At 42.3% G+C, this 23985-nt stretch overlaps 2 protein-coding genes across 2 annotated transcripts; one reads left to right on the top strand and one right to left on the bottom strand.

Annotated features, from left to right (window-relative positions):
* The first annotated feature begins 109 nt into the window (after positions 1-109).
* zfyve19 (zinc finger, FYVE domain containing 19) lies at positions 110-10936 on the top strand. The gene is made up of 11 exons (XM_080783312.1): positions 110-294; positions 1134-1252; positions 1350-1403; positions 2821-2996; positions 3479-3627; positions 3883-3991; positions 5788-6006; positions 6638-6714; positions 6995-7108; positions 7489-7637; positions 8981-10936. The coding sequence occupies exons 1-11, from the start codon at positions 241-243 to the stop codon at positions 9057-9059; spliced, it is 1299 nt and encodes a 432-aa protein (XP_080639438.1). The 5' UTR covers positions 110-240; the 3' UTR covers positions 9060-10936.
* Positions 10937-11083: 147 nt separating this feature from the next.
* ppp1r14d (protein phosphatase 1 regulatory inhibitor subunit 14D) lies at positions 11084-23274 on the bottom strand. The gene is made up of 4 exons (XM_080783450.1): positions 22798-23274; positions 14255-14335; positions 12903-12935; positions 11084-12412 (listed from the first exon to the last, which is right to left on the bottom strand). The coding sequence occupies exons 1-4, from the start codon at positions 22975-22977 to the stop codon at positions 12350-12352; spliced, it is 357 nt and encodes a 118-aa protein (XP_080639576.1). The 5' UTR covers positions 22978-23274; the 3' UTR covers positions 11084-12349.
* Between the last annotated feature and the right edge of the window lie 711 nt (positions 23275-23985).

Genomic DNA, 23985 nt, shown 5'->3' with positions numbered 1-23985 from the left:
ATCTTGTAGATCTGTTTTTGGGCGAGCGACACCGTCTCACAGCGGCGTAGAGAACAACAACGCCACTTCCGGGATGTTTCCTGTTTTGATTAGGCGTGTGTGTGTGTAATGCACCGTACGAAAATAATATTATTAGCGCTTCAGTTTTAAGCAATTATCCCTGATTATACGTACGAAAACAGTACAATTAATTATTACTATTTTTAAATATTTAGTTACCACGTGAATACCTGGAGCACAATGGATAACCGTTGTTACAGCTGTGCATCAAAGTTCACTCTCTTCAGGAAAGAGGTCAGATTGTGCTCTGATTATATCGACGTGAGCCCGAATGACTTTGCATAAATTGTGTGACGTTTTATTAGACATTCATTAGACGTTTTAACTGTGCATCGTGTGTCACATGCGGGTGACTGAAATAGAACCATTCACATCATGGTAAAAACACTGAGATTGACATGTAAATAATTCAGTTAAATGCAAATGCCACACCCCCGGGAATTGGTCTTTCGCTGCTGAAATGCTCAGAATGATGTCCAAAACAACAATATAAATCATCATCAAGATGCATGTAACGTTTTTGGAGGACATGTGGGATTGATGGTTTCTATAAACAAGTCACAGTGGAAGAGGAATATTAATATATGCTTTTCCTACGTTTTCCAACTCTACTTTTTGCATTTTCTTTGGAAAGTGGTTACCTTGCATGGTTTACACACAGCTGTGCTGGAACTTGAAGAAAGAGACTTTTACAATTCATATTCAGATTGCTTTATTTATCCCAAGAAAATGCAAGGCTTGAAGGCTTCTACCGTGGGAATGTGTGATGGCTCAGGGTAGGGTAGTACTACTGGTAGAGGACAGAGTACTACAGCAACTTGCAATGGTCTCCAAGATGCCCACAAGGGGCAACGTGAGAGACGCATATAGACACAACACCAGAGATCAGCTTCTGATCTCGTTCAACCCAGATTCGGTACAAATATGGGGTTTGTTATGCCACCAAAATGTGGAATGCCCTACCAACACTCCTGGTGGAGACCTTTTCTAGTTTGTTACTGTTATTAAATGGAATAAAAAGACAGGATGAAATTCATGGTGGTGATGATGTCACTGTGTGATTCTTGTGGCAGGTTGGCTGTAAAAACTGTGGCCGGTCATTCTGCTCAGGATGTGTGAACTTCACTGCTGTGGTTCCTCGCTGCAACAACACCCAGCAGAAGGTCTGCAAGCAGTGCCATGGAAATCTCAGGTAGATCATATGAATTGTCAATGTCAGATTTTGTCCACATTTAATATACCAACATAACAATGTATGTAGTGTTTATGGTGATTTTTTTTATTGTCAGTGGGAAGACCGCAGAAGATGCTGGCAGATGGTCTCCTCCAGAAAACTACAAAAAGTCAGTATGAATCGATAAATCATGACACTCTTAAGTATTTATTCATTTAATTTAAAGACACTCTTATCCTGATCGACTTACAATAAAGCAAGGCAATCACATACATAGAATGCAGATAAACTAGGGTCCCAGATTAACCAGGATAGGTTCCTGGTAAATTTGAGTCTGCATCACAGTCTTAACAATACACTATCAAAATAACAATCTGTACATTGAAACTGTAGGATACCAGGTATTCAATCAGCCTACAATGTTTAAATAATATGCTACAGTATCTAAATTACTTTCTTACATTGTGGTCAAGAAAACAAAGTAACACAAACATCAGAGCGAGTGACCAAGATATGTCTGCATGGTAGCATATCTTGGACAATCACTAGCATCAATCGAGGAATAAGGTGCTGTGAAGGGGCTGCATTACAGATGCATTTTATAGAGGATATGCACGTGACATCATCATCATACCCGGAAGTTATGCGGGAACATCTATTGAGTGGCAAAAAACTACTTTCTGGCCTTGACAGCCCATACATCCAAACAGAAAAGTCCCATTTGATTGAATTAAATGACTTTAAACAACATTAAATTGCCACTCGATCTGCCATTCACTTTATGCATGCGCATACCCTCTATGTTCACTCACTCACTCAAGTATCCAGTGCAGATATTTTGCACCAGCAGCATTTTTGGCCCTTAAAGGTGTATTTGACTGCGTTCAGTGGATTTTTGTTTTGACACTCACTACTCAGTCTGGCCAACAGGCAGCAGAATCGCATTTCATAACATCACCTGTTATGTAGCCACGTTGTTGCTGATACGTCATCAGCCAGTGCCACTCTCTCCATGCTTCTCACTGTAAAAAAAATAGCGCCAGTTCGAGACTAAACCTACGGTAAAAAGTAAACATCAATTTTATTCAGTAGTACAAAAAAACTGACGGCTGTGTGGGGTGAGTTTAGTGAATGATAAGGGGACGTTGCAGGGAACAGCAGTATCTGCGCGTTGATACAACGTCTGCGCATTGATACAACGTCTGCGCATTGATACAACGTCAAACTGGTGTTTTTTCCCCCAACCCACACCACAGACCAATCAGAAGCCACGTGTCCAGTTCACCCTTTTACATGTCCCGCCTACCTTGGAGATTGGACCCTTTCCAGACTGAGTAGCGAGTGACAAAACAAATCACCGGAACGCAGCGAATCAGGCTGGGCCTGGAACCCTGACTATTTTGTGCACCCCAGACAGATTTTAAGTTGCTTGATTCAATATTTAGATATTTGATATTAATTTGATCAGACCCAGCCATTTAATATTTACTGCTGTTATGACACCTCCAGGTGTCATAACAGCAGTAACCTCCAGCTATCTTATCTTATTAGTTAAATAATTGATATGCTACCCTTTTGTTTACCAGACGGGTTGCTGCACTTGAGGCTAAAGGGCAGACGGTGCAGCCTCTTGCCCAGGGGGGTTGTAGAAATGCCCACGCAGGCCTCGTGCCAACCAAAGGCCTAAGTAAAGAAGACCAGGACATCGCCATGAGGCTTCAGAGGCTGAAAGAAGACACTCAACCAAGCAGTGGTGGAAAAAGTACTCAATTGTTTTTACTAAATAAAAATGCCAATACTGCATGCAATGAAAAGTAAAAGTCAGAAAATTCTAAATTTACTTCATGTAATTATAGTACCAATAATCGAAAGTACTCATTATGCAGAATGTCCCATTTTACAAGTTTTCAAATGAATAAAAATCTATAATTTATATCTGCAAAGTAACTAGTAACAAAAGTTTACAAATAATTGTAGTGGAGTCAAAGTACAATATCTTCCTCTGAGATGTAATGGAATAGAGTAGAGTAAAAATTTAAATACTGAAAATTGGAAATACTCAGTAAAGATACCTCAAAATTGTACTTAAAGTACGTAAAGTACCTTTACCGTTATGTAGTCACTAGTTTACACCACTGCAACCAAGTAACAGAAATCCTCCACAAGATGCCACCATTCTGTGTTAACATTAAAAACTTGTTTATTTTGCGACCTTTTCCCTTTTGCTTTGGACTCGTCGTACAGAGTCCATCCCATCTGAGAAGGAGATAGAAGCTCGTCTTGCTGCTCTGAAGGCTCCCAGCCAGTGCCGTTCAGTGCCATCTGAACGAGAGATGGAGGACCGTCTGGCTGCCCTGCAGGGCAGAGCTCCGCCTTCTCAAGCTCCCCCGCCAGTGAGCCAAGTCCCGTCCTATTACTCCATTGTTAAAGGCCTCTCTTACACACTGTAATTAACTGATCTGTCACCGTTCTTCAATGTCGCTATGGCTATATTCAGACTGGCAGCTCAGAGCAGGTGTTTGGCCTATCCAGATTGGAATCAGATTGTTTTTTTATTAGTCAGTCCTAAAGATCATATTTGAGAAACAAATGGTGATTTAGCCTGCAGTCTGAATAAAGCCTAACATCATGCGTGTTGTTGTGTGCAGGTGCATCAGCCTCCAGATACCAGGTCCCAGACAGAACAAGCCAATTCCCTGATAACTCAGATGACAGAGGAAGCTGCTATAGACAACCAAGAAGAAAACCCCCAAGGTTGTGAGTTGTTATTTAGCAATCGTTTCCCTTCGGATTCAGAGTCCATCTCATCTGTACGTTAGAAGTTAAAACCATTTGAATATCTATTTGTGAGCATTGTGTCCGTAAAATGGCCATCATGACATAAATCATACATGACATGATTTAGTTTTCATGATCAATAAAGACATCAGTCAATGACTTATTTCAACATAAAAGTGTTTAAAACAATCTATACACACATTACAAATGATCCTTTCCTTGAGATGAAAGGGGGAAATAATTATAAAACCATGTAAAGAAGTTACTGGCCAAAATGTGTATTTTAAAACGGGGCTTGATGGATAGATTGCTTGGAGAGCAAATTACTTTATCCGGGGCCAAGTTGGGTTGTGAACTCTCTGCTATCATTACCATAAGGCTGGTGTTGAATTTTTTCTTTTTTTCAGCTTGACGTTTCAATTTCAGTCAATGAAAGTGACGTGTGACTGCTGTCCATCATGCACTGCAGTGCATTCAGTGTAGCTTCCAAGACACACATGACACTCTTGAATAAATAAATACTAAATATAATAAGGTTGACAAGGTTGTTTCAAAAACAGACAAAATAGTTTGTAGATTGTCTATTTTCATGATTGTTTTAAACGTTTTTGAAAATATTTGACAATGGCATTGTCAATGCCAGGTTGAAAGTAATCTCTCCAGACAGATTCTGCTAACAGAAGAAGAACAAAATATGAGGTGGTGCCCCCGGAGGCAAAAACAAAGGGGGAAATACATACCGAATGGGTTCCCAGATTGGGTTGAAAGTGGTTATGGACTTTACCCACATGAACACTATATTCAGAACATTGACTTATCTATGCTCCCTACTGTAAGTACCTAGCCCCATATGTGCCCTCTCCCTACGCTCATTCTGTAGCTCCGAGATGAGGTCACACACTGGGCCCCTCCCACCGCGTTTCAGAAACGGCGCAAGTTTCCGCAATACACGTTTCTTATCCTTACCCACAATGAATCCAAAACTTGAAGGGGCAGAAAGGGTTTACACTAATTCAACCTTCAGCCGGGGAGGCGCTAAAGCTTTTCAACTTCCTTGAAAAACATAGCGACTGACAATATACGGGACGTAAAGGCTCGGTTCAAATGGCTAGTTGGATTTTCTTGGGCGTTGTTAAAGGGACACTTCACCCTTTTTGCAAAAAAATATATGTTAATGACGTTTAGAAGCTTTAGATCACTTTCCTGGGGGTATTTATGTGTGTAATATGTGGTTTTAGATATTTTAGATTGTAGCAGTGAGCCTGTTGTCTCTGATGTCATGGACACTGGTCTCACTACCTTCCTGGACTACAATTCCCATAATTCTTTGGTGCACTGCTCCTCCTTGTGGATAGGGGGAGAGCTGTCTTACTGAGACAACATGTAGTCCAGGAAGGAAGTGAGCCCAGTGTCCATGACATCAGAGACAACAGGCTCACTGCTACAATCTAAAATATCTAAAACCACATATTACACACATAAATACCCCCAGGAAAGTGTTCTAATGCTTCTAAACGTCATTAACATATATTTTTTTGCAAAAAGGGTGAAGTGTCCCTTTAAGGTTGAATTAGTGTAAACCCTTTCTGCCCCTTCACGTTTTGGATTCATTGTGGGGTAAGGATAAGAAACGTGTATTGCGGAAACTTGCGCCGTTTCTGAAACGCGGTGGGAGGGGCCCAGTGTGTGACCTCATCTCGGAGCTACAGAATGAGCGTAGGGAGAGGGCACATATGGGGCTAGTAAGTACCTAACTTACTGTTAACCTTTCGCAGGTCCGGATGGCCCCATGAACAACCTAAACAAAGGGGAGGAGGGCAGGTCAGAGGAGAACCTGGAGGAAGTGCTGGACGGGCTGGGGCAGATGGAAGCTGAGAAGAACCGACTGCTGGAGGAAGCCATGAAGGAGCTGAAGCAGGAGAGCTGCTCCCAGGACCACGTCCTTCAGATGGCAAAGAGAATCGCCACGCTCAAAGGACAGGACCCGGACAAGGGTACAGCACTTCCTGCTCTTTGACTTCCAATTGGTCTCTGTGTTACTCTGCTAGTCTGATTATTAGCCCATTAACCCATTCAGGCCTGACCACGAAATTAAAAAAAATCTTCTAAATCCTCCAGTTTTCTGAAATAAATATTTTCACGATTTTTCAAAAATAGCAGACCTACAAGCACTGAGTGGCGCGCTATGAGCTTGTAGATCTGCTATTTTTCAATTGCTAAATTATAATATAATGATTAAAACACCAAAAGGGGTTTAAGACCTGAGACCGGTTCTAAAAATGCCTTCTATGCCTATCAGTTTTCTGAAATACGTATGTTTCTATGTCAATGGTTAGAAGACATTTGTAGAATCTGCCTCAGGTTTTAGTGGGTTAAGTTAGTGTGATTCCCAACCTTTGTGCCGGTGTGCACTTTAGTGTGCCGTTTGAAAAGGCCACGTACTGTATGCCGTTTGATTTGAACAAAAGTAACCCCGACCAAAAAAGAAGAACAAGACTAACAACAGGTGTGTGATCACTTAACCGTTACGTGATCACACACCTGTTGTTAGACTTGTTCTTCTTTTTTGGTGCAGTGTAGCTGACGGTTAGAGTTTTTTTTTAATGTTGTTTTCTTGACTTTTAGTTACTATGGAAGACGTGCAGCACCCTGACAGTGAGGAGGAGACCGAGGAGGAGGCTGTGAAGAGAGTATTAAAACAGGTCTGGAACAGAAGATGCAATAGAGGAGCTTTGATCATTACTCATGCATGATAAACCGGTTTCAGAGTTCATATCTTACATCACACTTGACTTAATTTGATTCACGTTGTCTGCTAATAATGTGTAGACAGGATGTCATCTGGTCTGACTGAACCTGAGAACCTTTTGTGAATTCATTGACATTACTTAGGTCACCCACAACGGGCGGCTACTTTGCCTATTTTATTCAAAATAAATTGGTAAGAAAAAGCCATACTGAAACACATTATTTGTGTTGTAGCTCGATGAAGAAGCTACATTGGACGAGGCCAGTGGCTACAACATACGTTTGGAGCACAGTGGCCCAAGGAACAGAGAAACAACAGAGGCTTCAAAGAAAACGGTATTAAACACTGTAAGAAGTTAAAAATAATTATCAGGATGTATAATGATCATTAGACTCATTAGACCCCACTTATCTCTCAGACTCCCTCCCCAGTCAGAATTCTGAATTCTGAAAGTAGAATTCGTCGCATACAAATGTGAGGGGCCTTTTTTCTGCCCAGCTTTGTGTGTTTGTGTGTACCCCATAGCGATGATTTGATTGGCTGAGCACAGATTGTGATGTATGATGATAAGAGCGCCCCTCACTTCACACAAGTGTGATCTTTAAAGACAACCTCTCTCACACACTTATGCCAGTGATCACCCTCCCCTGTTCCAAATTGTGTTGTGTGCCGTGTTGCCTACCTCTGTCCTGGACAATCCTTTCTGTGTATCTGGTACGTTGTCCAGGTGCCGGCGGCTCCGGTCCAAACCACCCGCCCGGCGGCGTCACCAGACACTGACGAGGAGGAACTCCCCTGGTGCTGCATCTGTAACCACGACGCCACGCTCCGCTGTCACACCTGTGATGGAGATCTGTTCTGCAGCCGCTGCTTCAGGTACCACCACCACCACATATGTCTTATAATGATAAGCTAGGGGTCTTCAACAGGGGGTCTGGGCCCCTAAGGGGGTCCTCAGAGTTACGACAGAGGTGCCTACAAATCTTTGTGTGATAGGACACATTAAGCATCCCTATTCTGAGGGGAACATTGGCCGAAAATAGCAAATCAACAAGCTCACGACTCCTCACGCTGCGAGGCGTGAGGCAAGGTGAGTGAAAGGTCAAGTTAAAAAGTATTGAGGGATTAAGTGGTTAAATGTCTTAAAATACACATTAACATGATTACAACGTGGCAGTGCTGTCAAACAAGTTTATGAAGCTTTCTACAACATCAAATTAACCCATTAGACCTGAGGCAGTTTTCTGATTCACAAAAGGGGTTCCTAGATTAAAAGGTATAATAAAGGTGTTCCAGGTCTATCTGGAACTCAATGTTATACAATGTGTGTTATACATGAATGTAGTAGAGGTCCCTGCTTCATCTCTCTCAACTAAGGACTGAAAAACGTAGAAGACCTAGGTCACCAACTGTTGGTTATTTTCCTAATTGATCAGTTGATAATGTTTTTTATTGTTTGATGATTAACCCATATGTGATTAATTTAGACTAGAAAAGTAGGATAACATTTAAGGTAATAAACCCAAATATGACGATAAATGTAATACTCATCACAAGTTATCTGAATGCACTTGCTTCTTAATATGTAACTTTTAATTTTATAATCACACAAAAAAGATGTTTCATTTAATTAGGTGTTTTTAGCTTTCACTAAACCGATTATTTGATTGCTAATTTTATATGGTGAAGTTTCTATTGATTGATTATTCAATAAAACATTTCACCCCTTTAATGAACCCAAACCTAATGTTATAAGTCGGTCAATACTTTGATGCCTGAAGGGAGTTGCCTACAGTATGATTTGGCATGAAAACCATGTGTGGCTATCATGCTGCTAAATAGCACACAGATAAAGTATTTAGTGTGATGAATTATCAAATAGGCCTGTCACAATTACGACATAATCGCCTATTCACAATGACTTAAAGCATCATAATTGTCTACAAAACGTTTCCATGTTGAAAAATCTTCACTTGGCTTGGCTATTGCCACTATTTGCAAACAGAAATGTCATTTTTATTTATTCCAATGTCCAATGCTATAATCACCATTAAATCTCTAATCGCAATGAATATTAATCTTCGTGTAAAGGTTCATGATCGTGACAGTCCTGTTATCAAACAGATAACGTATGTACGGAAGTATGATGAATTATCATAAAGATAAAGTATTTAGTATGATGAATGATCAATCAACACTCATTTCTCTCCCCCACACAGCGAAGGCCATGATAAATATGACAGGAAGGAACATCGCACTGTCAGCTACACTGCACCAAAAAAGAAGAAGAAGACTTAAGAGTTGAACTAGGAGGAGTTTTGCATCATTGTATCTTGCCAAGAGCTGCCAATAGATTTATGTTTTAGCCTTAGCTGGAATCTATATCTTGGAGGTAACAGCTCAAATTTATTTATTACTTAAAACAATGCAGAATTTGTAATCATGTTGCTAATCCAGTGTAATCTGTCAAGAAGAGCAGTTGAAAAGTTGCATTTGTGTGTGTGGATTCCAGGAATGGTAAGGACTGCTTTGTGCAGTACTAGCAGATGAGCAGAGAATGTGGAACTACTTGAGGTCAGTAAACGCTATGATGTATGTATCTATTCCCGTGGTCAAATAATGTATATAAAATGAATGTGAGGGTAAATTAGAGTTAACAGTGCTGATGATGTGATGTAATGCATCGTGTAATATCAAATACAGATCCTACTATTTTCAGTAATGCTCAGAGCTACTACATTACTGTAGGCACAGCTTGTGAGTGCAGAGCATGATCTAATTTTAGCAGTAATGTATTGCTACTGTAGATTTTCAGCTGGTTTAACCATTTCCAACCTGGCATCCCTATTTTGAGCATGTCACTTTAGGCAAAACAAAGAAAAGCAAATCTACAAGCGTAACACTTGAGCTTGTAGATCGGCTATCGTAACAATCCATCATATGACAAAGTATTTAGGGCTTATATACATTGGTTAACCTGACTAAAGAAGGCCACACATTCTTTTGTGTCACTTCACATGGACAACAAAGGCACTTCTTTGATTAGTTGTGGCTTCCATTTTTCACAGTTTGTACTGTATTTGTCACTGTGACACACACACACCTCTGTCACAAGCTCATTTGGGATGATGTGTCATCTCAGACTCCTGTCAGACCCTGCCTGGGGAACCACAGCAGCGGCGGTCTAAAATGATTACAGAGGGCTTTTGTCTTCTCTTGGCAGACAGTGGCGGTCTCCGTTGTAATCTCTGGTTGGCTGAGACTAGGACATTACTGTTGCCTTTCCTGTCCCAGTGTGTGATATTAATTTAAGATGTGAAGCTTGTAGAGACGCTGTAAGCCCTCGTCTTAAGTGACATCATCTGATGGCCACAGCTCGGTTTGTTTAATTCCTTTCTCTGTTCTTTTCTTTCTTTCTTTGTTGTACAGTATGAAAATGTCACTGGTTGGCAGTACCATGTAGGAAAAATAAAACTAGAGTAATGACATTTCGAGCACCAAGTCGCTTCCTGTGGCCATCAAAACATCACTCACCTCTATAACCAGTAAGACGCCTGAGGGCGAGAAGCTGGCCATATACTGTATGGACTTGAGTGTAAAGGGTTTGATGAGGTCAGATCAACATATGGAATGTCAGAACAGGTCAGCTCCATATATGGAGATTTAAGGGTGGCAGCGGGGGCAGTGTCTTGAGTGTACAGGGTTTGATGAGGGCCCAGGTAGGGCCGGGCCTTAGTTTTCGGGCCTGCTGAGAACTCTTTTGGCAGTGGTGGAAAAGATGGTGGAGAAACCGGTAAATGAGTATAATGGCTCCCTCGGCCACACGGCCCTGTATGTGTGTGTGTGACAGGGAAAAGGGCCAGAGTGCAGTGTCATCAACGTGCATTACTGTCTGGCAAACGGAGGCGAGACCGTAATTACGGCCTCCTCCAGGGGTTTGCTCCATTTGGACCCAGATGGAGGTTGTTACTGTGTTTGCCTAGCCTGGTCATGTCGTACACTAACCACACACAGGAAATGGATGGGGGGCTTAATGGATGCATACTTAAAGGGGGCACCTCCCTCCCTGGCCTTGATTTCATTGTATTTAGCCCTGGTCTTCACATACCAGCACTTCCATCATGTTAATCAGTCTTTGAAAAATGAACGTTCAAAGCCTTACCTACAGTACAGCAGATGTTGAGTTTAATTATGCCAAGTGCATAATATTCTGATACTGTCACATTACTTTTCCGGACATGGAAAAGCGTTATTACTTGTCTTAGTCACAAGCTTGTTTATTTTTCATTGGTTAAATATTTATAAAACTCCACATACAGACTTAATTACTTTAACCAGGTGTCCTTATTTTTAGGTAAAAAAAAAATTCAAAAGTAAAAAGGTAAATTAAGGGTTGAACGTTGGAGTACCATTGAAAACCTATATACTGTAAGGCAAAAAAATTGGCAAATTTTAATTATGCTTTAAGTAGCATGTAAAAATGGCTATGGCCCTTAGGGGAGTGTCTCATAAGCGTAAACACACACACACGGACACGTACACATTCACAAAAACCCATGCTAATTATTATAGCCGGTTTCAATACTGTAGAACACTGCACATAACTGCTTAGCTAAAGACTGCAAGTGTGAGATGGATAAGAAAAACCTTTATTCCCATGGGAAAATTGAACGTGCAGATCTGCTGTTTTTGCTACTTTTGCATGACACTGTCATATGACAAATCCATTTATGTAAATACAAAAACAAAAAAACATGGAGATGCAAGGTCCTTCTGCCCAACAGCAACAATATGATTTTTGAAAGTTACCTTCTGGTACCAGGACATTATCTCTGTCCCTGTCTTTATCTCTGCCAGGCCAATGCAGGATACTGTTTTAGCCTGTGTTCATGTATGTGTGCATGCGTCCGTGCGTACGTACGTGTGTCTGTCTGCCTGTGTATATCAATTACCATTCACTTTGTGGCCTGTACTGTATGTCACAGATCAATTTATTGATTATTAATCCACAGACTTGTCTTGAAAATGTTCTCTTTTATTTTCACATACAACACTGTTAAAAGAACAAAAAATAAAAGTTATGTACATACATAGGCAACCAAAAAATGTACAGTCTTGCACAAATAAAACAAAAAAACAGTCCATGTGAGTAATACAGTACTGTACGTCTTTAGCGCAGGCCCACTATGTCTATGTTGAGGGGAGTCAAAAGGTTTTAACTGTCCATAAATAAAAGTTAAATAAAAAAGAAAATACATTCCTAATAACAGGTTTTTCTGTATTATACCAACACTGACCCATGTGCGCAGGAGAGAGGGTCTCACCACTGACATGTAAACCACGTGGACATACAGTAGGGAATAGCTATGCATGGGACATCCCACGGACATGTAAACCGCATGGACATGCAGTAGGGAATAGCTATGCATGGGACATCCCACAGACATGTAAACCGCATGGACATACAGTAGGGAATAGCTATGCATGGGACATCCCACGGACATGTAAACCACATGGACATGGGGAACAACGGGACGTGGGGAGAGCAGAGTATTCACATTGTCTCAGTTCTTCGTTTTGACCCTTCATTATTTCTTCAAGGACATTTTACGTAGACCCTTGATCCTGTACACCAGGCTGTTGATGAAATCCTAAAGGAACACAAATAGATAGGTAAAGTACAAATTACAAATACCTCAAAGTTTACTTAAGTACAGTACTTAAAGGAGAATTTCGGGCCTAGAAGTCTTTCTTACCTTTATTTGTAGTCACGTCCCCACCAAAGAAGTCCAGGTGTTATTTTGTTCAAAAACACATTATTGGCTATTTCCCCTACCTATCATAAGCCCTCTAGTCCGAAATTCTCCTTTAAGTAAATCTACTTAGTTACTTTCCACCACTGCTAGTGCCCTGCAAATCTATTCTAACTGATCAGAGCACGTGAACCTTGGCCAATCAATCCGGATGTTACATTTGTGACACCCGGTGGCCAATCAATCCGGATGTTACATTTGTGATGCTCACCGTATTTCTTTGTAGAACGTTTGATCTCTATCAGGTTTCATGTGGTGGCTGACCTGCAAGCTGTAGTTTCATGTATGTGGTTTCTTGTAAGCAATGGAATTCTCCTTTGAGACTCACCTCTTTTGGCTTGCAACATTCCTGCAACAACTCCTATTGAAGAGAAGAAACAAATATTAGACAGAGACGCAACATGGACATTGCTCTTTCATGGTAAACATTGCACAAGGGTTCTTTTTGTCTCGGGCCAGGGCATTGTAAAGCTATTACCCCACTAAGTTAGATATATACCCAAGTTTATGTGTGCAATATGAACAAGGTCATATTTTGAAGTGCTTGTACTGTAATTCTTTTTTTCCGACGGCTTTCTGGAATGTGGCCTAGAACAGGGTGGAATATCGAGTGAGAAGTGAGGGCGTTTGGAAGATGGGCTTCCCCAGCATGGAATTTATGGAACACTGGATTAATCATGTTTCATAAAAAAGAAGGGGGGGTGTAGGTGTATAAGGTTTAGAATTTTAATCAAAATGATAAATAGTTGATCATAAATCATCATCATCCCATTGTGGCGGATTCGATGTTGGTGACTGTCTGGTACCAGTCTGAATGTTGGAATTTGATCATGGAAAGGTCAGGGAATTTTAACCTTTTTTATACAATCTGTAGCTATATGGATAACAAGTTACTATAGGAGTGCAGTTTGTGAACGAATCACAAGTGTTGTGCTCATGTGAGTTTAGCAGCATGAGGTGTACTGCGTAGCAGCGATGTATGTGGCTCGCTGTAATCTGTAATTTTGTGGGGACATGCAGAGATAGACAGAAGAAGCCTCTTCTAGACTGCTGGACCCTTTGGCACCATGCTGTGAAAATAAGACTCTTTTTAAACTATGTTTGAACTGTGCATTTGCTCATACTGTCTTTACGTGAAATGTGTCCTCTGCATTTAGCCAATCTAATGTTTAGAAGCAATAGGCGTTATTAACCACTTAAACCCTAAACATAGTTGATCATATTGCCAAGGACTCTCCTGTTTTTTTGTGTGATGTGTTTGCGACACGTTGAGAGCTTGCAGTTGGGAAGTTTGCGCTGAACGTTATCTGCAGAATAGGGACGCTATAAGGTTCAGCAGTTGGGGTTGTGTCAGAAACTAATCAGCTTTATTGTCACATCACAGGTTTACAGAAGTAAAGAAGTGGGTGAAATACATTTTGTGCATCGTTCCAATGAATCGTATCGTTATTTTCCATAGAAGAAAGGAAGGGAATAAGGGGGTGAAAGGAAGTCAAACAAGAAAAACAAAATATTTACATGGTAGCTCAGATAAGATAAAAGGTGCGTGAGTAAAAGTGTCTCACTCAGGGCCCTTCGACACATTGTCTGGGGGGAAACCGGCGAGACGGCTTCACTCTTTAGTCAGCTACGGGTAACGATGTGAAATGTGTGTGTTATCAGAGTGTGTCAACTGCTCACCTGCAGTCTGGTCCTCTGCTCCTCGTCAGACAGCTCCAGCAGCTCGTCTATATCGATCTCTAACTCTGGCATCTCTTCCTCCTGCACGGACGGAACAAGACAAAGAGACACAGTCATGAGACACAGATTCACTCACATGACCTACTGTACACAGCATTGCAAAGTTAACCACTTTAACCCTGGCATCCCAATTTTGAGCATGTCATCATAGGTAAAAAAATTATAATCACGTAATATATATATATCTTTTTGTGGTTAAGTGGTTAACCCTCAGGACTTTTATTGTGTACACAACCAGGAAATGAAGTAATGCCGCTGTGCAAATTAAGTATCATCAATTTTCGGTTGAGCTACTCCTGTATCGTCTATTACTCGCTTTAAATGTTTTCAAAAACATGTTTAGCTGTAAATGACATCGTGAGTTTGTTTACTTGGCTGCCGTGTTGGATACAGCATAGGCCTAAAATCAAGCAGCGCAGTATGTGCTCTGAGTCTTTGATTATTGTCATTGAGCCCAATGGTCATTATCCAGAAATAACACACCGCTGAATTGAGTGAATCAAGCATTCAACCAAGCCGTGTAATAAGTAAGGTATAATAAAGGATGATTAGGCAGGATGGTTAGGCACCTCCGTTCTGCGTCGGCGCCTAATCATCCTGTTAAAGTAAGTAGCCTTGCCGAGCCATGAGGCCCATAGGGCAGGAGACTATCTCCTGTTTCTGTAGCGTGAGGCAGCTTGATGTACAAGTACACCCCCTGGACATGACGCTAGTATGTCGCAGGGACTTACCCCCATTCCAACCCTTGATGCTGAGTGTCAAGCAGGGAGGCATTGGGTCCCATTTTTAGAGTCTTTGGTATGACCCGGCCAGGGATTGAACCCCAACCTCCCAGTCTCAGGGCGGACACTATAACCACAAGGCCACTGAGCTGGAATCATCCTGTTAGGATTTATTTATTTATTACAGGATTTATTTCTCGATAATGGCCTGTTTATTACACGCATATTTAATGAATACATTAACAACAAAATTAGGTATTTCCTCGCTTACGGTAATTAAAGTAGCCCATCAGTTGCGCTGGCCGCCTGTCAAGCACAACACGATCGCCTTGGAAAACAACAAAGTGTTGATCAATTAGAATCAATATTCGGTTTTACGGCTTCATCTGTTTCTTGCTTCAAGTGTTTTCACAAACATTCTTGAGAGCAGCGTTTAGTTACTGTTGCCTAAATGACATTGTGTGTTTGTTTACATGGTTGTCATGTTGGATACAGCATAAAATCCAAGCAGCGCAGCCAGGTGCTCTGAGGCTTTCATTATACGTCATATGTTATAAAGCTGATCGGTCATTATACAGAAATAACACACTGCTGAATACAGCGATTGACCAATCAGAAACAAGCATTCAACCAAGTCGTGCAATAAATTGAACCACACAGTTGTATCGTTATCATACAGTAATGGCAGCTAGGATCCAAAAACATAATTGAGAACCATTTGCAAAGTTTGGAACAGTGACAGGTAAGTCTGCAGCTATAAATATGAAGTCTAATCAACTGGTGTATGAAGCTCACATCCTCAGCGTTTTCAGAGGACATGACGATTGCTGACTGGAGGGAGCAGTGAGATATCTGGAGTCAGCAGGTGCACACTCATATTTAGCCATTGCAGAGACGTATTTTCCAGTTGGGGAGTTTTAATGGCTGTTGAGGAAGACGGGCTTCACACACTCTGGGCTTTCTGGCTGAGCGGAGAGATAATTAATGTGGGAGTGCTGAGTGGTGGAGGAAATCTACAGCCAGACTACAGAGTCCTCTTTGCCACAATTTAATTGACAAATGCTGCCAAGTTTGGAGTCGTATTGTGCTGAGTAGGGACTGTCTCTTTTATGGCACAATGCAGGGCAGTGGCCTGTGTGATGATTTCTGTCCAAGTGGGCTTTGGGGTGCGCCGTTATAGTGGAGCGGACTGTGGGTCAGCCACCTATAATTGCAAGATTCCCCTGTTCTAAATAAAGCAAAATTGTTGCCTAAAAATAAACCATGATTGTCTGGCAGCGCTGTACTGCACTGGTCTAGAGATCACAGGTCTCCAAAGTTAGTTTTTTAAGCCATAAGGGGTGGCTGGTGCAGCCATAGGCTATAGCTGTTTGAGGTCTTTGGCATGGACAAGTTTGAGGACCCCTGGGGCTACGGTGGGCGGTGGCCCTTTGAGCTGCTTGAAGCAGGACTGAAGCTGATGTTTTTTTGCACAGCTATACTGCAAACCACAGATGCAGGTAGAAAGTAGCTTCACAGTTCCCTCTGTTCCATGACTGCAGAGTCCAACAGAGTGCCACTGAATATCAATGAGAGCTTTGCAGAATGTGTGCATTTGTCACAGTGGATCACAACTTGTCCCTTCCTCCACCTTCTAAAAGTGCTCCATAGCATTCGGTGCAAGGAGCGGGTCTAATAGTTGAACCTAATTTATGCTCCGCCATACAACGGTGTTACAGGCCTAAACAGCAGTTTTTTTGGCTGTCGTATGTATATCATAGTATTATATCATGCCATACCTTCATTGTCGAGGGCAAACGGCACCTTAATAATAGAGATGTGGTGCTGAAAATGACTCCACAGCACTTTCTGAAGTTGTGAGCATTAGACTGGTGCTAAAATGAATGTCGGCACTTATTTATGAATTCATGAATATCGAAGTGCCTCTTAGAGGAACACAAAGTTAAACTGCAGTATGGATAAGCAGCAGCAGTCTAATGAGCAGTGGGATTTTTGTTGAGGGAGTGAAGGTTCGACCTTCACTAGACTTTGAAACAATCATTACCATGAGCTCAGAGTCGCTAAACTTCAAGATCATTTAGGTTCATACGGTTTAATTAGTTTAGTTTAGTCATCACTGTATCGATTCATGCAGGTTTCCCTGCAGGATAGCCCAAACTCTTGTGTATGTTATTGACTATGCCACAAAATGGGTGATCTTTGAAGACACTGTGCCATGCAATGTCCCATTGGTGCGACGGTGCACATTATAACTAAGTAAAGTAAGTATGTTGCCTTGGAAACCAATGGTTCCCGAGCTATGTGGCCAATATGGGCAGGAGCCTATCTCCTAGCGTGAAACTGCTTGATGTGCAAGTACATCCCCCAGCCATGATGCACAAGAACACCCCCTGGGTATGATGCAATAATCTCGCAGGACCCCAATCCAACCCTTAACTAAGGGCCGATTCATACTCCTATTTTACCGCTGTTTCTGCGCTGTACTGCCGAAATGATTTCGGCTCGTCAGAAATTTTCAGTAGCACCGAAGAGACAACTTTAGGACGGTACCCGCCCCCCCGAACCTCAAATGACGTCACATTGTAGGCTCTACAGAGCCGAACCGACTTTTATTCGGCTCTAAAATAAGAGTATGAATCGGCCCTAAGCCTAACCCTAACAATAACCTTAACAGACATCGGCCGTCTGACTAATGCCTAATGGGCAGCCTCTGAAAAGCACAACAATTGAAGTGGAATGTTAAGCTCGGCTTACATCAGCTAGTTTCAGCAAAGAGTAGAGTATATTTGCAGTAGATGGAAAAAAGGAGGGGCAAAGTACAGGCCCCTGGGGGAGCCCTGTCAACAAAGTATATGGGTTTTAAGTGGTTAAGGAGCCCATGTCCAGGAAGCCAGGCCATTGTGAGAAGACACTGGTGTGTGCAGATTAGAACATATCAGATCTTCTCTTTCCTTTTTCCTGTCAGGGGGCAGGAGCTGTCTACAAACCAAACATTCCCTAACAAAGAGATCACAGTTCATTAACCTCGCGCAGTGAGCCGTGGTATCGTTTGAAAAGTCTACAGTGCGTGATGGGAGATGAAGTCTCATGGTTCCCTGGTATGTCCAAGGACTAACAAAATATTCTTTAACCCATTAAGACATGGGGTCGATTCTAACTTTTTGTGTGATGGACCCCCAAAATGACTGTCATTAGACCGACAACCTACCTGGCTACCTCAAACCCTAACTTAACCCTAACCATAAGCACGGGCGCAGCGCATGTTCGACCGCATGTCCGCCCGCATGTCCGCCCGTTGTAGACTTGACAGTTGCCCAAATGGGTCATAGCTCAAATGACATTCAGGTCATAAAGGAAACTTCAACCGCTCTCAGAGTTACGAACCTCTAAGAGTCCATTTGTCCTATCAATCATTTAAAGCGATCGTGACATAAAAAAGGTTTTTAGGTTTTCTGAGCTCAATTGCACCCAAAGAAACTTTTAACAGTCAGTATATTTTCTGTGGTCTGGGGTTTTCTGGCTCAAGCAAGTGCTCTGATTTGCCTGTGAACTGTGAGGTAAGAGTCCTCAAATGCCATATATGACATAAGAATTTGCCAGAAGATGACACTGTTGAGGGATTTTACCTGTTTTCATTGCAGCTCAAAGGGCCTCAGAACACACAGAGAAAACCCCAGACCACAGAAAATCCACTGAATGTTCAAAGTTCAGGTCGCGTGAGGGTGTAATTGAGTTCATAAAACCTAACGAAAAAATACATGAAGATTAATGTCATGAAACCTTCAATGCCTTCACTGAATGACTCCACATTACTAGATGACCAGGACTATATTTTGTAAACTTGGAGCCAGCATAGACAACGTTTATGTCAACTTTATCGACTACTTCAAACTAAATTTCTGATGCGTTCTTATTATTCAGCTCGATGTCGTCGTCCCCCACACCACCCCAAAAAAAGGTGCAAAGTTTTACTAAGGAGGGCTGCCACGCCATCCCAAGGCAGGTATGAATTAGAGATGCAGCTAAATAATTCAGGCGATGACACTGGGGACTGACTGTAAATGCTTCCACGCGGAAGACTCTGAGAAGCAGCAGAGTAACCTTCCCCTGAGTCCATGCAAAATTCATCACCCTGAGCTGACATGGCAGCACATCAACTCCCACACCGCAAACTAGGCCTGAGACTATTGATTATTTTCTTCGTATATCGATTATTCCATCGATTACTTTTCAGATTAATCGAATAATTGAGAAGCGGACTTTATTTATATACTGCATATTTTTCTAAACATATATCAACAAATCGATTAACCACATAAGATATGTTTTATATTTTGTTGCACAGCAGTGTCGGAATGCAACATGTTGTGAGCTTGTAGATCGGCTATTTTCACTTTCTTTAATGTATCTTTTGCCAATGTTCGCCTAATCACATTCCCAAATAGGCATCGATTACTAATCTGTTATTTCATAAATGATCGGTTATCTATTGTTTTTTTTGTAAATAATAGATTAAATCAATTAGTTTGACTGTTGCACCCCTATAGTTCAAAGTTAAACATCTCATCTACCAGCTATAGTTAGTCAGTCCTTAGTCTCACGTGGCCAGACTATTGCCTCCCACAATTTTAAAATGCTTCCGTACATGCTTCCATACAGTCTGGAGCACAGAAGCTCTGACCATGAGCAAGCAATAAAGCGGATGTGAAGCCTCCCCACTTCCGTTTCATCTTTACAGTCGCGCAAATTTATCCTAATATAAACCACAATCATCTAAGCATATATATCTCGCTGCATCCGCCTGGGCGAGCACTGGCGCTCAGCCGCGGGCCAGGCCAGCGGGGACAATGTCTTGGGTGTACAGGGTTTGATGAGGGCCCAGGTAGGGCCGAGCCTTCATTTTCAAGCCTGTTAAGAAGTTTTTGCCTGTTGCCGGTGCGGCTGCACTAATAACTTTGGTGCGGGCCCGTCTAGAGTTTGAATGGACAGGTATCAGTCAAAAGGGAGACAACGGAGAGGAAGGACGGGTGGGGTGGGATCAACATATGGAATGTCATAACAGGTCAGCTCCATATATGGAGATCTAAGGGTTTGAGGTTTGAGGGCAGATGTAGAGTTGCTGGCCAGGCTCCATATATGCAGATCTAGGTGATGATCCATTCTTCTCCATGTATGGCTATCCAGGGTTTGATGAGGTCAGTGTCGTGATCTTCATATATGGAGACGAACCATATATGGAGCGTGTCACGAGGTGTGACAGACTGATGGCCATATATTGTGGCGTGACGTGTCACGAGGCGTGACGGATTGACGACGGAACGGCTGCGTGACGGAACGACTGACAGACTGACAGGTTCTGCAGGTTTTCATAGTAAAAAATATTTTCGTGAACGGAAATGACAAACGGATCCGTGTTAGTTTTTCCGGAGGTGTAGTTCCAGACTCTACAGGTATATATCGTTCAGAGATTGTGGAATTGTGGTCTGGCTATGCGAGACTAGTCAGACCACAGGGCTTCTCAAACATTTGCATTTCAACGCTCCCTAAAAGGACTTGGGAGCAAGTCTTAGTTGTTAGATTAGATATAAGTACACTGTAGTTGGGGAGAAAGAAACCTACAGTATGATCTGAGTAGATATTCATAGTCTTTCATTAGATCACCTTTTAACTGGTGTTATTAACTAGTTTAAAACCCGATGTCCCTATTTTGTGCATGTCATAGACTCAGGCAGAAAATATCAAAATAAATGCAAATAGCAGATATAGAAGCTCTCAACGTGTTGCATTGTGACGCACTGTGAACTTGCAGATTAGCCACTTTTGCTATTTTCAAAATAGGACTTAGGTATGTTATTAAAGTGTTCCTCATTTGCTGAACCCCCCTGGAACCCTGGGTGGGCGTCCCAAGACCGTACTTTACCAGTGAAGTGCTTGCATTTGCATTTGTACACTGGCTCTCAGTGTTACTAATGGATAAATGTAAGTGCTTACATTTGTAGACTCTCAAAATGTATTACTTTAACTGTTGATAAACCGGATCTCTCTTACATGCCAGAAGCTATTATTTGTTTATTTCCCTTGCCTATAATATTACTGTTGATAAGTATGTCTACTGGCAAATTGCAAGAGGCTGTATACTCATGCACTCTCCACTGCAGTCAGACATGCAGGTAAATGCACATGACTGTACAACCTTTCAACCTGGTGTCCCTATTTTGGGTGGTTTGGGGGTGGCAGTGGCTTTGGAGGTAGGTAGGTAGATTGAAGGTTCCCCGTTCTATCCTGGGCTCCTCCAGAGTTACTGTCGGAAGTGCCCTTGAGCAAGACACGGAACACCTTTTTTGATTGATTGATTGATTGATTGAATACTTTATTAACCATGCAGTTTGATAAGTAACCTACTGGGAATTATCGGTTGATTTTCACTTGAATCGGTTGGTTTGTTAACAGTATGGTAGTACAGTCAGCAAAGCTCTACTAAAAGAATAAAAAACAGCAGGGCTTGTTTCCATTGTACTCAAAGTATATAAGGCATAAGTGACAGACATCATCACAATACAAATCAAAGATGATTTGTTATGTGATGATGTTAGCGTTATTGCTTTATTTTGTCTAACGCATTGATTCTATCTCAATATTAAAGCTAGATCCCCTGTGGGAGTATCTGTTTGGCGGCACGGGCACACACACACACACACACACACACACACACACACACACACACGCACACACCCCTTACATATCACCAAGCTACCAAGACATAGCCGGTTTCAATACTGTGCATACGTTACAAGAACACTGATGTGTAGATTGATACAGACTGCAAGTGTGACATAATTGTTTGTTTCTGGGGCAAGATAAGATAATTCAGTGCAGTAGCATTAACAGCAGTAAACCAGATGAAAGGGGGAGTAGGTGGCGTGGAAGGAATTTGGATCTTCTTCTGTAATCCAAGTGTCCCTGTTTGTGATAACACCATTATTCTACCCACAGGGATATTTGCATACAGTACGGGGGGGGGGGGCATAAGAAGTTAATGGAATGATGCTCATCAAATAAGGCGTCCCTATTCTGGGGCAAACATTTGGCGAAAACAGCCCATCTAAAAGCATGTCGCATTGTGATGCGTTGTGAGCTTGTAGATCTGCAGCTAAGAGATTTGGTGTAGTGGTAAATACTAGCAGGTCTAGTAGAGGCTCTGGTGGCCTCCCAGTCAACTATACTTTAAGGTTGAAGTACAATTTTCTAATACATTTTCCAACTTCCTCTTACATGGATCACTTACCAGGAAGATCATATATAAGATAAGATAAGATATTTGTTATTGTCCTTCAAGATAAATGTTATCAATTCATTACATATAAAGCAACGTGCTATGGCATGTAATATCTAATGATTGTGAGTATTATTATTATTATTGTTATCTTATCTGTGCAATGGTTATTATTGCACAGCTGATGGTAATTCATAGTTTAATAACAACCTTCCCGTAGAGAGCTATATATGTGCCAAAACACAGCAGCAAAGCGGAGCTCCCCACCCCACATGCATGATGGAAGGACCCCCACAGCCACCACCTCCTCTGCTCTCCGCCCACACCTGCCATTATTTGTGTGCATCTAGTTTGTGTGTCGTGTGTGTGTGTGTGTGTGTGTGTGTGTGTGTGTGTGTGTGTGTGTGTGTGTGTGTGTGTGTGTGTGTGTGTGTGTGTGTGTGTGTGTGTGTGTACACGTGTGTGTGTTCCCTCCCCACTGCTCTTACCTCGCAGTCGAAGAGCAGGTGCAGCTGCCCGTCGATCCACTCCTCGATGTCCAGCCTCTTCTGCAGATCCTTGCGGTTGTACTTGACCGTCAGCTTGCCCAGCTTGCGGTGCGGCGGCTCCTCCGCCTTGTCAGCCGCCTGGAACATCACCCTGGACGGAGCGGCGGGCTCCGACGCCATGTCTGATGCCACGGCCTCAGGAGAACCGTGGAAAACGCTCACACACACACACACACACACACTCACACACACACACACACACACACACACACACACACACACACACAAGCGACAGAGGCACAGTCACTTGCAGCGGCTGATTCGCGCCTCCTCTCTCTGCACTGTTTCTGAGTCTCTCTCTGTTCTCCTGCTGTCGTTTCCCCACCGCCTACTGGATCTGCTGTTCTGTCTCTGTCTCTCTATCTCTCTCTCTTGTGCTGGCTCACTGTCTTGCCAGCTCTCTGCTCGTCCTCTCTCTCTCTCTCTAATGCTCACTATCTCTTGCCCTCCCTTCCTTCCTCCCCTCCCCTTGCAATGCCCGCTGCCTCCTGGAAATGAGATACGCCTGTGTGTGTGTGTGTGTGTGTGTGTGTGTGTGTGTGTGTGTGTGTGTGTGTGTGTGTGTGTGTGTGTGTGTGTGTGTGTGTGTGTGTGTGTGTGTGTGTGCGCGCTTGTCCGCGTGTGTCTATCCACTCACGATTGCATGTCTGACTTAATGTGTGTGTGTTGTTTGCTCTCTCTCTCTCTCTCTCTCTCTCTCTCTCTCTCTGTGCTATGGTGAGGAGCATAGGTCGATTGCGGTGATAACGACTTGGGAAAGGGTGAGAGGGCAAACGAATGCCAGGAATATTGCCCTGGTTGCCAACACTCACACCCACACACTGCAACGCTACTCATTTATATACGTACACAGCTAGCTACATTTAACTCAACCCTGCAGGACTGTCATCTACTAAAGAAATTCTTAGTTAAACTAAACTAACCCCTCTATATTTTGTTGATCAGTGTCCCCCAGGGGTCTGTATGTTCCCCACTCCTTTGTTCCCTATACACCAAATCTCAACACAAACAATTGCAGATTGTGTGAGTTTGTAGATCTAATGTTCGCCTATGTTCACTGAATGTTCACCCATTATGATGACATGCCCAGAATAGGGAAGCTAAGGTTCATGTGGTTTATCAATGTGT

This window comes from Protomyctophum bolini, assembly GCF_963924005.1.
Source record: "Protomyctophum bolini genome assembly, chromosome: 15".
NCBI classification, from domain to species: domain Eukaryota; kingdom Metazoa; phylum Chordata; class Actinopteri; order Myctophiformes; family Myctophidae; genus Protomyctophum; species Protomyctophum bolini.
This window is presented reverse-complemented; position numbering and strand designations above follow the sequence as displayed.

What these genes read in the sequence shown, in the direction of transcription:
- ppp1r14d (XM_080783450.1), bottom strand. Translation starts at nt 22,977, where the DNA reads ATGGCGTCGGAGCCCGCCGCTCCGTCCAGGGTGATGTTCCAGGCGGCT. An exon ending in ACCTGCTCTTCGACTGCGAG is followed by an intron (nt 14,336 to 22,797) that starts GTAAGAGCAGTG and finishes CCGTCCGTGCAG; the next exon opens with GAGGAAGAGATGCCAGAGTT. An exon ending in AATGTTGCAAGCCAAAAGAG is followed by an intron (nt 12,413 to 12,902) that starts GTGAGTCTCAAA and finishes GTGTTCCTTTAG; the next exon opens with GATTTCATCAACAGCCTGGT.
- zfyve19 (XM_080783312.1), top strand. Translation starts at nt 241, where the DNA reads ATGGATAACCGTTGTTACAGCTGTGCATCAAAGTTCACTCTCTTCAGG. An exon ending in ACCAAGCAGTGGTGGAAAAA is followed by an intron (nt 2,997 to 3,478) that starts GTACTCAATTGT and finishes CTCGTCGTACAG; the next exon opens with AGTCCATCCCATCTGAGAAG. An exon ending in TTCTGCAGCCGCTGCTTCAG is followed by an intron (nt 7,638 to 8,980) that starts GTACCACCACCA and finishes TCCCCCACACAG; the next exon opens with CGAAGGCCATGATAAATATG.